This window comes from Zalophus californianus, chromosome 7 (genome assembly GCF_009762305.2).
Source record: "Zalophus californianus isolate mZalCal1 chromosome 7, mZalCal1.pri.v2, whole genome shotgun sequence".
Classification (NCBI taxonomy): domain Eukaryota; kingdom Metazoa; phylum Chordata; class Mammalia; order Carnivora; family Otariidae; genus Zalophus; species Zalophus californianus.
This window is the reverse complement of record NC_045601.1, coordinates 95541451-95554752: the sequence shown is the minus strand read 5'-3', so window position 1 is coordinate 95554752 and position 13302 is coordinate 95541451. Positions and strand designations below refer to the sequence as shown.

Genomic DNA, 13302 nt, shown 5'->3' with positions numbered 1-13302 from the left:
TCAGTTAATATGTAACATAGCAATTCATTTCATTTTAGGGAATTACAGCATCAAAGACAGAAAGAATAAGGTCCTTAAAAGAATTGCTTGAGCTCCCCTAATTTGATTTCCACAATCAATTTGTTGGTAACAAAAACATTGATAGTTCTTACTTGATCTTATTTCCCCATCTTCAGCTAATACAGAATTCTGAAGAAGCAGGACCAAAACTATCCAAAGAAATGAAATATGGTGAGCCATGCTTCTGTTTTCGTTCTAATATTTTGGTTTTAGGATTCCTAAAAAGAAAAAAGAGAAAAAAGGAAAGTTAAACACATTAGAAAAATAAAGACAAATGCCTAACCATTATAAGTTTAAATTTTTCATTGTAATACTCAGTTGGAGTTTTTACTAGCCTTAGAATAATTTATATGTCTAAAATAGCCATATTTTAATAAAATAAAGAACAAGAACCATATGACCCTCTCAACTGAAGCAGAAAAAGCATTTGACAAAATACAGCATCCTTTCTTGATTAAAACTCTTCACAGTGTAGGAATAGAGGGAACATACCACAATATCAAAAAAGCCATATACAAAAAGCCCACAGCAAATATAATTCTCAATGCGGAAACACTGAGAGCTTTTCCCCTAAGGTCAGGAACATGACAGGGATGTCCACTCTCACCACTGCTGTTCAGCATAGTACTAGAAGTCCTAGCCTCAGCAATCAGACAACAAAAATAAATAAAAGGCATCCAAACTGGCAAAGAGGAAGTTAAACTCTCGCTCTTCACAGATGATATACTTCATGTAGAAAACCCAAAAGAGACTCTACCCAAAAATTGCTAGATCTCATAAGGAATTCAGTGATGTGGCAGGATATAAAATCAATGCACAGAAATCAGTGGCATTTCTATATATTAACAATGAGACAGAAGAAAGAGAAATTAAGGAATCAATCCCATTTTCAGTTGCACCAAAAATGATAAGATACCTAGGAATAAACCTAACCAAAGAGGTAAAGGATCTGTACTCTAGAATACTCATGAAAGAAATTGAGGAAGACACAAAGAAATAGAAAAACATTCCATGCCATGGATCAGAAGAATAAATATTACTAAAATGTCTATCCTACCCAGAGCAATCTACACATTCAATGCAATCCCTATCAAAATACAATCGATATTTTTCACAAAACCAGGACAAATAACCCTAAGATTTGTATGGAACCAGAAAAGACACCAAGAAGCCAAAGGAAAGTTGAAAAAGAAAAGCAAAGCTGGGGACATCACAATTCTGGACTTCACGCTGTATTACAAAGCTGTAATCATCAAGACAGTATGGTACTGGCACAAAAAGACACACAGATCAATGGAATATACAATGTATATATACAATGGAATATTATGCAGCCATCAAAAGGAATGAGATCTTGCCATTTGCAACGACGTGGATGGAACTGGAGGGTGTTATGCTGAGTGAAATAAGTCAATCAGAGAAAGACATGTATCATGTGACCTCGCTGATATGAGGAATTCTTAATCTCAGGAAACAAACTGAGGGTTGCTGGAGTGCTGGGGGATGGGAGGGATGGGGTGGCTGGGTGATAGACATTGGGGAGGGTATGTGCTATGGTGAGTGCTGTGAATTGTGCAAGACTGTTGAATCACAGATCTGTACTTCTGAAACAAACAATGCAATATATGTTAAGAAAAAAGAAAAAGGAGAAGATAGCAGGAGGGGAAGAATGAAGGGGAGTAAGTCGGAGGGGGAGACGAACCATGAGAGACAATGGACTCTGAAAAACAACCTGAGGGTTCTAGAGGGGAGGGGGGTGAGGGGATGGGTTAGCCTGGTGATGGGTATTAAGAAGGGCACATTCTGCGTGGAGCACTGGGTGTTATGCACAAACAATGAATCATGGAACAATCAAAAACTAATGATGTAATGTATGGTGATTAACATAACAATAAAAAATGGAAAAAAAAATAAAGGGATGGCTAGATGGAGAATTATGTATTAAAAAATGCAGTAAGATGTTAATTATAGAAGCTAAGTGGTGGGTAGAAGACTGTTTACTGTATAATTTTTTCAACTTTTCCTTATGTTTGGAATGTTGGAAAATGGTCAATATAGAGAATCTCAATGAAAAAAAGAAAAGAAATAGAAATCCATTCTCAGATTTTCTATCTCCCTACCCCACTATCTAATCTGCATGAAAGCTAAATACGTTGTCCTGTTATATAGTACTATATCCCAGTGCCAGTCCTGTGTTTGGCCCATGGACAGTGGTCAATAAAATATTTCTTGAATTAATTAAAAAAAAGATAAAAAGCTTTTGTGCAGCAAAGGAAACAGTCAACAAAATTAAAGGGCAACCTATGGAATGGAAGAAGATATGACACATCCAATAAAGGGCTAGTATCTAAGATCTATATAGAACTTACCAAACTCAACACCCAAAAAACAAATAACCCAGTCAAGAAATGGGCAGAAGACATGAAGAGACGTTTCTCTGAAGAAGACATACAAATGACCAACAGACATATGAACAAATGATCCACATCACTTCGCATCAGGGAAATATCAATCAAAACCACAATGAGAATGAGATACCACCTCACACTAGTCAGAATGGCTAACATTAATAAGACAAGAAACAACAAATGTTGGCAAGGATGTAGAGAAAGGGGAACCCTCTTACACTGTTGGTGGGAATGCAAGCTGGTACAGCCACTCCGAAAAACAGGAGGGAGGTTCCTCAAGACATTAAAATAGAGCACCCTATGACTCAGCAATTGCACTACTAGGTACCTCCCCCAAAGATACAAATGCAGTGATCCAAAGGGGCAACTGCACCCCAATGTTATAGCAGCAATGTCCACAACAGTCAAACTATGAAAACAGCCCAGATGTCCATCAACAGAGGAATGGATAAAGATGTGATGTGATGTGTATATATATATAGATGCACACACAATGGAATACTACTCAGCCATCAGAAAGGATGAAATTTTATCATTTGCATTGCCATGGATGGAATTGTAAGGTATTATGCTGAGCAAAATAAGTCAATCAGAGAAAAACAATTATCACATGGCTTCACTCGTGTGGAATTTAAGAAACAAAACAGACGATCATAGGGGAAGGAAGAGAAAAATAAAATCAGAGAAGGAGAGAAACCCTAAGAGACTCTTAACTATAGGAAATAAACTGAGGGTTGCTAGTCGGTGGGGGATGGGGTAACTGGATGATGGGCATTAAAGTGGGCACAGGATGTAATGAGCACTGGGTGTTATATGCAACTGAGGAATTACTGAACTTTACGTCTGAAACTAATGATATACCATATGTTAATTAACTGAATTTAAATAAGTGAAAAATAAAAATAAAATAGCCATATTTCAAATATATTAATGCAAGAGGACAATGACTAGGAGCTGAAGAAAAACATGTCTTTTAATTCATAATTATCTTGGAAAAGCATAAACTTTTCTAAAACTTTGGGCTTTGCTCAAAATATTTACTAGAATTCCTGCTTTGAGCATGGCCTGTAGCGCTTTACCACATTCTTTTCATTATCTTAATGGTAGCAAACATTTTTCGCTAAAAAATGGGTTTGCATTTCAGAAACACTTAAAGGGTATTTGGTTAAAATATTTATGTAATAAAGCCAAGGGATAACACTTAATTTTTTTAATGGGGTGTAATTATAAGCACTAAGATCTATTTTATTTGATTCATAAACACTCAGTTATGTGATTTTAATATGTCTTCTCAGTTAGTCCAAGGACTTTACCTCTGGTTAGAATGTAGAAATTTGCTAGAGACTATCACTCCCACTAATGAGAACATGCCAGATAAACTATAAAACTGTAGTCTTTTAAAAGTAGAAAAGACAAAATTTAAAGAAACCTAAAGGAGCAAAGTTCCAAAAATTACTAATCCTTTATAAGATAGAAGCGATTCTGGGCTGATTTCATCCCTAGCAGAAAAGGAATCCTCCTCAGGAGGAGTAGGAATCTGCACAGCATGGGAGAAACCAACCAAAGCCTGTGTGATAGACTAGAGTCCTGCAGGGTCCCAGCCACAGAGTGAGTATGTCCCCACCCAGTAATTCTTCCCCATGAGCCTTAACAGAGTACATGGAACAGACAAGTAATACAGAGAAAATTGAGAGCACTATAGAACAGCAAGAGAGATATTCTACCTTCCTCCCCCTGTCCAGGTAACCCACGATATCGCTCAAATACAAATCTTTGGCTTGCTGAAGCCTGAGGAAGAAGCAACAGAACTCAGAAAGTCCCTCCAAGGCACTCTAGTCCTTCACCACAGTGGAGAGAGGTATCTCAAAAAGCAGAAAGCCAAACGAAGGACAAGAGAGAAAAATAAAATTTGGAAATACAAAAAGGTGGAAACCATACTGACAAGCTGAAAGAAATCTCCCAGGGGTCTCCCAAGATACAAGAAGAAGAAAGAAAAATCTGATGTCTGATCAGGATTAAAATGTTCAGTATAAGCAGATCCAGAGATGGTCTAAATATAAGAAATATCAAACAGGGCCTGTAAAATGGTTATCATAAATATGTTAAAGGATCTAATGAATAAGATGGACAACAATGGCCAAAAATATGAGAAATTTCAGGAGAGACGGAAACCTTAAAAAAAGATACAAGCTGAAATGCTTGCCATAAAATATATATCAAAAAAATAATTCATACAAAGGGCTTACCTTCATACATCAGAGGAAAAAATTAGTAAACTTAAAGATGTCAATAGAAATTACCCAAAATGAGACCCAAAAGGGGGTTGGGAGAGAATGATAAAAGAAAAAGAGCATCTGAAATCTACAGAACAATATCAAGTGGTCTTGATTTAGCATACAAGCCATTAGCTTTTCAGATGGAAAGGAGAAAGTGAATATTTGAAATATTTGAAAATACAATAGCCAAAGATTTTCTAAACTGAAAAAAGCTACCAACAATCAGATCAAAAAAGTTCAACAAACCCCAAGCAAGATAAAAACTGAATCATACCTAGGTACATCATACTCAATCAGAATCAAAATAAAAGAGAAAATTCTTAAAACCAGCCAGAGAAAAAAGACATTGCATACAGAGGGAAAACAGTTCAAATATTAGATGGAAATTTCATAGTAAGAGAAAGGGTAGATCAGATGGCTTCCCAGGGGAATTCTACCAAACATTTAAAGAAGAATTAATACCTATTCTCTTGAAACTGTTCCAAAAAATAGAAATGGAAGGAAAACTTCCAAACTCATTTTATGAGGCCAGCATTACCTTGATCCCAAAACCAGATAAAGACCCCATCAAAAAGGAGAATTACAGACCAGTATCCTTGATGAACATGGACACAAAAATTCTCACCAAAATCCTAGCCAATAGGATCCAACAGTACATTAAAAGGATTATTCACCATGACCAAGTGGGATTTATCCCTGGGCTGCAAGTTTGGTTCAACATCCGCAAATCAACCAACGTGATACAACACATTAACAAAGAAAGAACAAGAATCATATGATCCTCTCAACAGATGCAGAAAAAGCATTTGGAAAGTACAGCATCCTTTCTTGATCAAAACTCTTCAGAGTATAGGAATAGAGGGTACATACCTCACTATCATAAAAGCCATCTATGAAAAACACACAGCGAATATCATTCTCAATGGGGAAAAGCTGAGAGCTTTTCCCCTAAGGTCAGGAACACGGCAGGGATGTCCACTATCACCACTGCCATTCAACATAGTATTAGAAGTCCTAGCCTCAGCAATCAGACAACAAAAAGAAATCAAAGGCATCCAAACCGGCAAAGAGGAAGTCAAACTCTCACTCTTTGCAGATGATATGATACTGTATGTGGAAAACCCAAAAGACTCCACCCCAAAACTGCTAGAACTCATACAGGAATTCAGTAAAGTAGCAGGATATAAAATCAATGCACAGAAATCAGTGGCATTCCTATACACCAACAACAAGACAGAAGAGAGACAAATCAAGGAGTCGATCCCATTTACAATTGCACCCAAACCATAAGATACCTAGGAATAAGTCTAACCAAAGAGGCAAAGGATCTGTACTCAGAAAACTATAGAATACTCATGAAAGAAATTGAAGAAGACACAAAGAAATGGAAAAACGTTCCATGCTCATGGATTGGAAGAACAAACATGGTGAAGATGTCAATGCTACCTAGAACAATCTACACATGCAATGCAATCCCCATCAAAATACCATCCACTTTTTTCAAAGAAATGGGACAAATAATCCTAAAATTTGTATGGAACCAGAAGAGATCCTGAAAAGCCAGAGGAATATTGAAAAAGAAAAGCAAAGCTGGCAGCATCACAATTCCGGACTTCCAGCTCTATTACAAAGCTGTCATCATCAAGACAGTATGGTACTGGCACAAAAACAGACCCATAGATCAATGGAACAGAATAGAGACCCCAGAAATGGACCCGCAACTCTATGGTCAACTCATCATTGACAAAGCAGGAAAGAATATCCAATGGAAAAAAGACAGTCTCTTCCACAAATGGTGTTGGGAAAATTGGACAGCCACATGCAGAAGAATGAAACTAGACCATTTCCTTACACCACACACAAAAATAGACTTCAAATGGTTGAAAGACCTAAACGTGAGACAGGAGTCCATCAAAATCCTAAAGGGGAACACAGGCAGCAACCTCTTCAACCTCAGCCGCAGCAACTTCTTCCTAGAAACATCGCCAAAGACAAGGGAAGCAAGGGCAAAAATGAACTATTGGGATTTCATCAAGATAAAAAGCTTTTGCACAGCAAAAGAAACAGTCAACAAAACCAAAAGACAACCAACAGAATGGGAGAAAATATTTGCAAATGACATATCAGATAAAGGGCTAGTATCCAAAATCTATAAAGAACTTATCAAACTCAACACCCAAAGAACAAATAATCCAATCAAGAAATGGGCAGAAGACATGAACAGACATTTCTCCAAAGAAGACATCCAAAAGGCCAACAGACACATGAAAAAGTGCTCAACATCGCTCGGCATCAGGGAAATCCAAATCAAAATCTCAATGAGATACTACCTCACACCAGTCAGAATGGCTCAAATTAACAAGTCAGGAAACGACAGATGTTGGCGGGGATGCAGAGAAAGGGGAACGCTCCTACACTGTTGGTGGGAATGCAAGCTGGTGCAACCACTCTGGAAAACAGTATAGAGGTTCCTCAAACAGTTGAAAATAGAGCTACCCTACGATCCAGCAGTTGCACTACTGGGTATTTACCCCAAAGATACAAATGTAGGGATCCGAAGGGGTACGTGCACCCCAATGTTTATAGCAGCAATGTCCACAATAGCCAAACTGTGGAAAGAGCCAAGATGTCCATCGACAGATGAATGGATAAAGAAGAGGTGGTATATATATACAATGGAATATCATGCAGCCATCAAAAGGAATGAGATCTTGCCATTTGCAACGACGTGGATGGAACTGGAAGGTGTTATGCTGAGTGAAATAAGTCAATCAGAGAAAGACATGTATCATATGACTTCACTGACATGAGGAATTCTTAATCTCAGGAAACAAACTGAGGGTGCTGGAGTGGTGGGGGGTGGGAGGGATGGGGTGGCTGGGTGATAGACATTGGGGAGGGTATGTGCTATGGTGAGCGCTGTGAATTGTGCAAGATTGTTGAATCACAGATCTGTACTTTTGAAACAAATAATGCAATATATGTTAAAAAAAAAAAAGAAGAAGAAGAAGAGAGCAGGAGGGGAAGAATGAATGGGAGTAAGTCGGAGGGGGAGACGAACCATGAGAGACAATGGACTCTGAAAAACAAACTGAGGGTTCTAGAGGGGAGGGGGTGGGGGGATGGGTTAGCCTGGTGATGGGTATTAAAGAGGGCACATTCTGCGTGGAGCACTGGGTGTTATGCACAAACAATGAATCATGGAACACTACATCAAAAACTAATGATGTAATGTATGGTGATTAACATAATAATTAAAAAAATGAAAAAAAAAGAAAGGGTAGATCAGAAAGATAAAAATTCTAAATGTGTAGACAACTAATAATAAAGCTTCAGAATACATGGAGCAAAAAAAATGGGAACTAAAAAAATTTCAAATCAAAATGTTACATTTTAACACCCTCAGTCAGAGGAGCATGCAACTCTTAATCTTGGGGTTGTGAGTTCAAGTTCCCCATGGGGTGTAGAGATGACTTAAATAAAAACATTAAAAAGTATTTTTCAAGGGGTGCCTGGGTGGTTCAGTCGTTAAGCGTCTATCTTCGGCTCAGGTCATGATCCCAGAGTCCTGGGATCGAGCCCCTCATGGGGCTCCCCACTCCGTGGGCAAGCCTGCTTCTCCCTCTCCCACTCCCCCTGCTTGTGTTCCCTCTCTCACTGTGTCTCTCTGTCAAATAAATAAATAAAATCTTTAAAAAAAAAAAAAAGTATTTTTCAAAGAATGTAGGGACCATAAAACAAAGCCAAAGTAAAAGAAAGAAACAACTGATGAAATAGAAAACTGAAAAAAAAGTAAATTCTTTGAACAAAAGAACATTCTTAGAAATCCTAGCAAGAATAACCAAAAAATAAAACAGAAAACATAAATTACATGAGTCAGTATTGAAATAGGGGATGCCACTACAGACCCTACAGACATAAAAAGGAGTAGACAGATGAAATAAACAAAATTCCAGAACATACTACCTATAGAAACTGGTCTAAATTGAAATTCTCTATTAGAGAAATCAAATGTTTAAACAAAAATTTTCCCATTAAAAAAACAAAACAAAAACAAAAACACCCCTCCAGATCCAAATAGTTTCACCAGTAATTTCTACCAATCATTTAAGGAAAAAAAAAAATACTAACCAAAATATTTCATGAAATAAAATTAAATAAAAACAGAGGTGAAATGAACTCTCCCCAACTTTTTGTATCAGGCCAATGTAACCCTAATAGAAAACTAGACAAAGATATTATAAATTAAGAAAACTACAGTCCATTATCCCATGAAAAAGGATGTAAAAATGCATTAAATATTAGCAAATCAAATCTAACAATATATAAAAAAGATCATTACCAAGTAAAGTTTATCCCAGAGATGCAAGGTTGGTTTAACATTCAAAACTCAATTGATGTGATTTACTATAAGAAGAGACTCAAAAAGAAAAATCAATGAAGATCTCAATTTATACAGCAAAGGCATTTAACAAAATTTAACACCCATTCATGGTAAAATTCTCAGCAAACTATAAATAGAAAGGAACTTCTTCAACTTGATGAATGCCATGTATGAAAAATCAACAGCTAACATTATAACTAAATGATGAAAGCTGAACAATTTCTCCCCCATATTGGTAAGAAGTTAGACATATTCTCACGTCACTTCTATTCAAAAATACAGAGTCCTAGCCACTGTCATATTCAAAATGAAAAATAAAAGATATAAAGCCTATAAAGGAAAAAATAAAACTATAACTATTTATAGACAACATAATTTTCTACGTAGAAAACTTTTTGAAATCTACCAAAACATTAGTAAAACTAGTAAGTCATTTTAGCAAGGTCACAAGACACATGGGTAATAGGGGTTTTGTTTTTTTTTTAAGCATATCTATATACTAGCAACAAAACTGGGCAGGGGGAGAGAATGTAATATTACATTTAATAGTATCAAAAGCATCATAAACCTAATGAAAAATGTGAAAGACCTCTATACTAAAACATGTAATACATTGTTGAAAGAAATTAAAGAAAGCACGTAAAGATCAACATTCATAAATTAAAAGACCCAGTAGGGGCACCTGGGTAGCTCCGTCAGTTAAGCACCAACTTTTGATTTTGGCTCAAGTCATGATCTCAGGGTCATGAGATCAAGTACCAAGTCGGGCTCTGCATTCAGCAGAGTCTGCTTGGGATTCTCTCTCTTCCTCACCCTCTGCCCTTCTCCCAGCTCATGCTCTCTAAATAAATAAATCAATAATCTTTTAAAAAAAAGACTCTGTATTGGTTACATGTCCATCCTTGTTAAATTGACCCATAAATTCAACACAATCCCAATCAAAATCCCAGCATAGTTTTAAAAGTGACAAACTTATTCTAAAATTATATAAAATGCAAATAATTTTGAATCAGAAAAACAACCTTAAATGAAAAACAATCTTCAATAAAGAACAATCTTGATTAAGAAGAACTAAATTGGAGCATTTATACTACCTGATTTTGACTTACTATAAATCTCCAGTAATAAAGAATGTTATTGGTATAGGGATAAACACAGAATGAAACCCAAGAGAGTTCAGAAATAGACCCACACTTACATGGCCAATTGAATTTCAATAAAAGTGTCAAGGTAATTGAATAGGAAAGAATTTCCAATAAATGGTGCTGGATCAACTGGATAAACACAATAAAATGACCCTTGACCCCATCTCATTCCACATACAAAAATTAGATAAAGCATAGATCTAAATGTAAAAGCTAAAACTGTTACGCTTCTAAAAGAAAATTTAAGAGAATATTTTCATGACCTTGGGAGTAGGCAAATTTTCTTAGGACACAAAAACCACTAGCAATTTTAAACATGGATACATTAGATTTCACCAAAATTAAACATTTCAGTTCCTCAAAAAACACCATTAAGAATACAAACCAATAGGGACGCCTGAATGGCTCAGCTGGTTAAGTGGCTGCCTTTGGCTCAGGTCATGATCCTAAGGCCCTGGCTTCTCCCTCTGTCTGCTACCTGCTTCTCCTTCTGCCTGCCACTCTTCCCTTCTTGAGCTCACTCTCTCTCTCTCTCTATCTCTGATAAAAAAAGAGAGAGAGAGAGACTCCAAGCCAATATTCCCCAAAAAAATACTTATAAAAAATGACCCACACCCAGAATATATACATTTTTTAAACTCTTACAGTATTACTCAGCCATAAAAAATAAAATAAAATCTTCCATTTGTGATGACATGGATGGACCTAGATGGTTATTATGCTAAGTGAAATAAGTCAGTCAAAGAAAGACAAATACCATATATTCCATTTATATGTGGAATCTAAAAAACAAAACAGAAACAGACTGATAGATACAGGAAATAAATTGCTGGTAACCACATGAGGGTGGGGTTGAGGGGCAGGTGAAATAGGAGAAGGGGATTAAGAGGTGCAAACTTCCAGTTACAAAAATAAGTCACAGGATGTAACAGCATAGGGAATATCGATCAATAACACAGTAATTACTGTGCATGGTGACAGACGGTAACAACACTTATCATGGGGATCATTTTGTAATGTACAAAAATATTGAATCACTGTGATACATACCTAAAACTAGTAGGGTCTTTATGTCAATTATAGTTCAACAAAATAAAAATATTTTTTAAAAAACAAAATTTTTTTAAAAAATAATTTTTTTAAAGATTTTATTTATTTATTTGACAGAGACACACACAGGAAGAGAGGGAACACAAGCAGGTGGAGTGGGAGAGGGAGAAGCAGGCTTCCGGCTGAGCAGGGAGCCCAATGCAGGGCTCCATCCCAGGACCCTGGGATCATGACCTGAGCCGAACGCAGATGCTTAACACCTGAGCCACCCAGGCACCCCTAAAATAATACTTCTTGGCAAAAAAAAAAAAAAAAAAAAAAACAACTTCCTAAAAATCAACAATAAAAAAGAAAACAATTTTTTTAAATGGGTAAAAGTCTTGAGCAGACACATTACATAGGGAGATACAGAAATGGCCAACAAACATATTAAATAACACTCATCATTAGTCATCAGAGAAATGAATGTTAAGACCACAATAAGATAACATTTCACAACCACTAAAATGGCTAAAATTAAAAAACTGACAATATCAAATGTTTTTGAGACTATGTGGAAAAATTGGAATTCATACATCGCTGGTGGGAAAATGATATAACCACTTTAGAGAACTGTTAGTTTCAGTCTCTTAGAAAGTTAAACTATGACCAGCAATTCCCCTACTAGGTATATAATCTAGAGAAATGAAAACTTGTGCCTATAAAAAGACTTTAATGATGTTTATAGTAGTTTTATTCATAATCGTCCCAAACCCAAAAATGACTCAAATGCTAGCAACAGGAGAATAGATAAATAAGTTGTGCGGTATATTCACATAATGAAACAACACAAAGCAACAACAACAAAAAAATAATGAACTACTGTTACACCCAACACGTGAACAAATTTTAGATATATTCAACTTAAGAAGCCAAACACACAAAAAAAACACATAAAACATGATTCTAGTTTTATGAAGTCCCAAATAACAAAACCAATCTATGGTGTTAGAAATCAGGAAACATTTGCCTTAGATGAAAGAATTCAACTGTAAAGTGGCAAAAGTAAACTGGCTGGGTCAGAGAAATATCCTACATTTGCAGTGATGATGTTCAGGTGTATAAATTTGTCTAAGGCCATTAAACTTAAGGCTTGACAACTGTATAATTGTTGTATAAAAATTATACCTCAATGAAAAACAATCAGTTCAGTATAATCACTGTCATTTTTCACATTAGGCTGTCCCCTCTGGACAAAGAGCTATAAAGGCCAAAAATGTCAGAGAGAGGCATTTTTGGTGAGTCATCACCAGGATGTGCTGTTTTATGGCAATAATGTGTGCTAATAAATATTGACTAACTTCCTCCCCAAAAGCCTCAAGTTATTTTGCCCCTCTACCATAGTCATCTTCATTATTTCTATGTAGTTTCTAATTCCTTCAGAATTCTTGGGCTAAAGTTAATTGTCTAATTTTATTAAATTCTAGATTGGCAACCATTCAAGTAGACCACATGAAAAGGGCATTAAATATATGTTACTGTTGTTATTTAACCTTGGAAACATAACTGGTATGTTTCATAAATATATATTTATGAAATATATATTTCATAAATATATTTTATAACTATTTCATTGTACATATGCTTAAGTGCAATGCATATAAACTGAGGCATACCAAATTTTAACATTTACTTCAATCACCTGGGGAGTTTGTTAAACACATGGATGCCCTAGCCCTACCCCTAGCTTCAGATTGTAGAGCAAGGGACCAAACATTTAAAAAAATAATAAAAAGCTTCCCATATCCATATGTTAATGTATACCAAAGTTCTAGAAATCTGGTATAAGGTAATGTAAAAATGATACATATGGAAAAAATTTAAAACGCCTACATTTCCTATTCTCCTGGTAGAGAAATAAGTTAGCAATCCCAAAAAGGAAAGCATTACTCAGAGAGTCTCCACAAGCAAGTATGTGTAAAGGTTTGCTACTCAGAGAG

At 36.0% G+C, this 13302-nt stretch overlaps 1 protein-coding gene across 2 annotated transcripts in view; it reads right to left on the bottom strand.

Moving 5' to 3' along the window:
• COL21A1 (collagen type XXI alpha 1 chain) overlaps positions 1-13302 on the bottom strand; it is a 367375-nt gene that overhangs the window by 138603 nt on the left and 215470 nt on the right. For both annotated transcript variants that reach the window (XM_027603472.2, XM_027603471.1), the window contains one exon: positions 153-278. In XM_027603472.2, the coding sequence (XP_027459273.1) occupies positions 153-240 (88 nt within the window). In that variant the 5' untranslated portion in view covers positions 241-278. The remainder of the gene's footprint in view (positions 1-152; positions 279-13302) is intronic.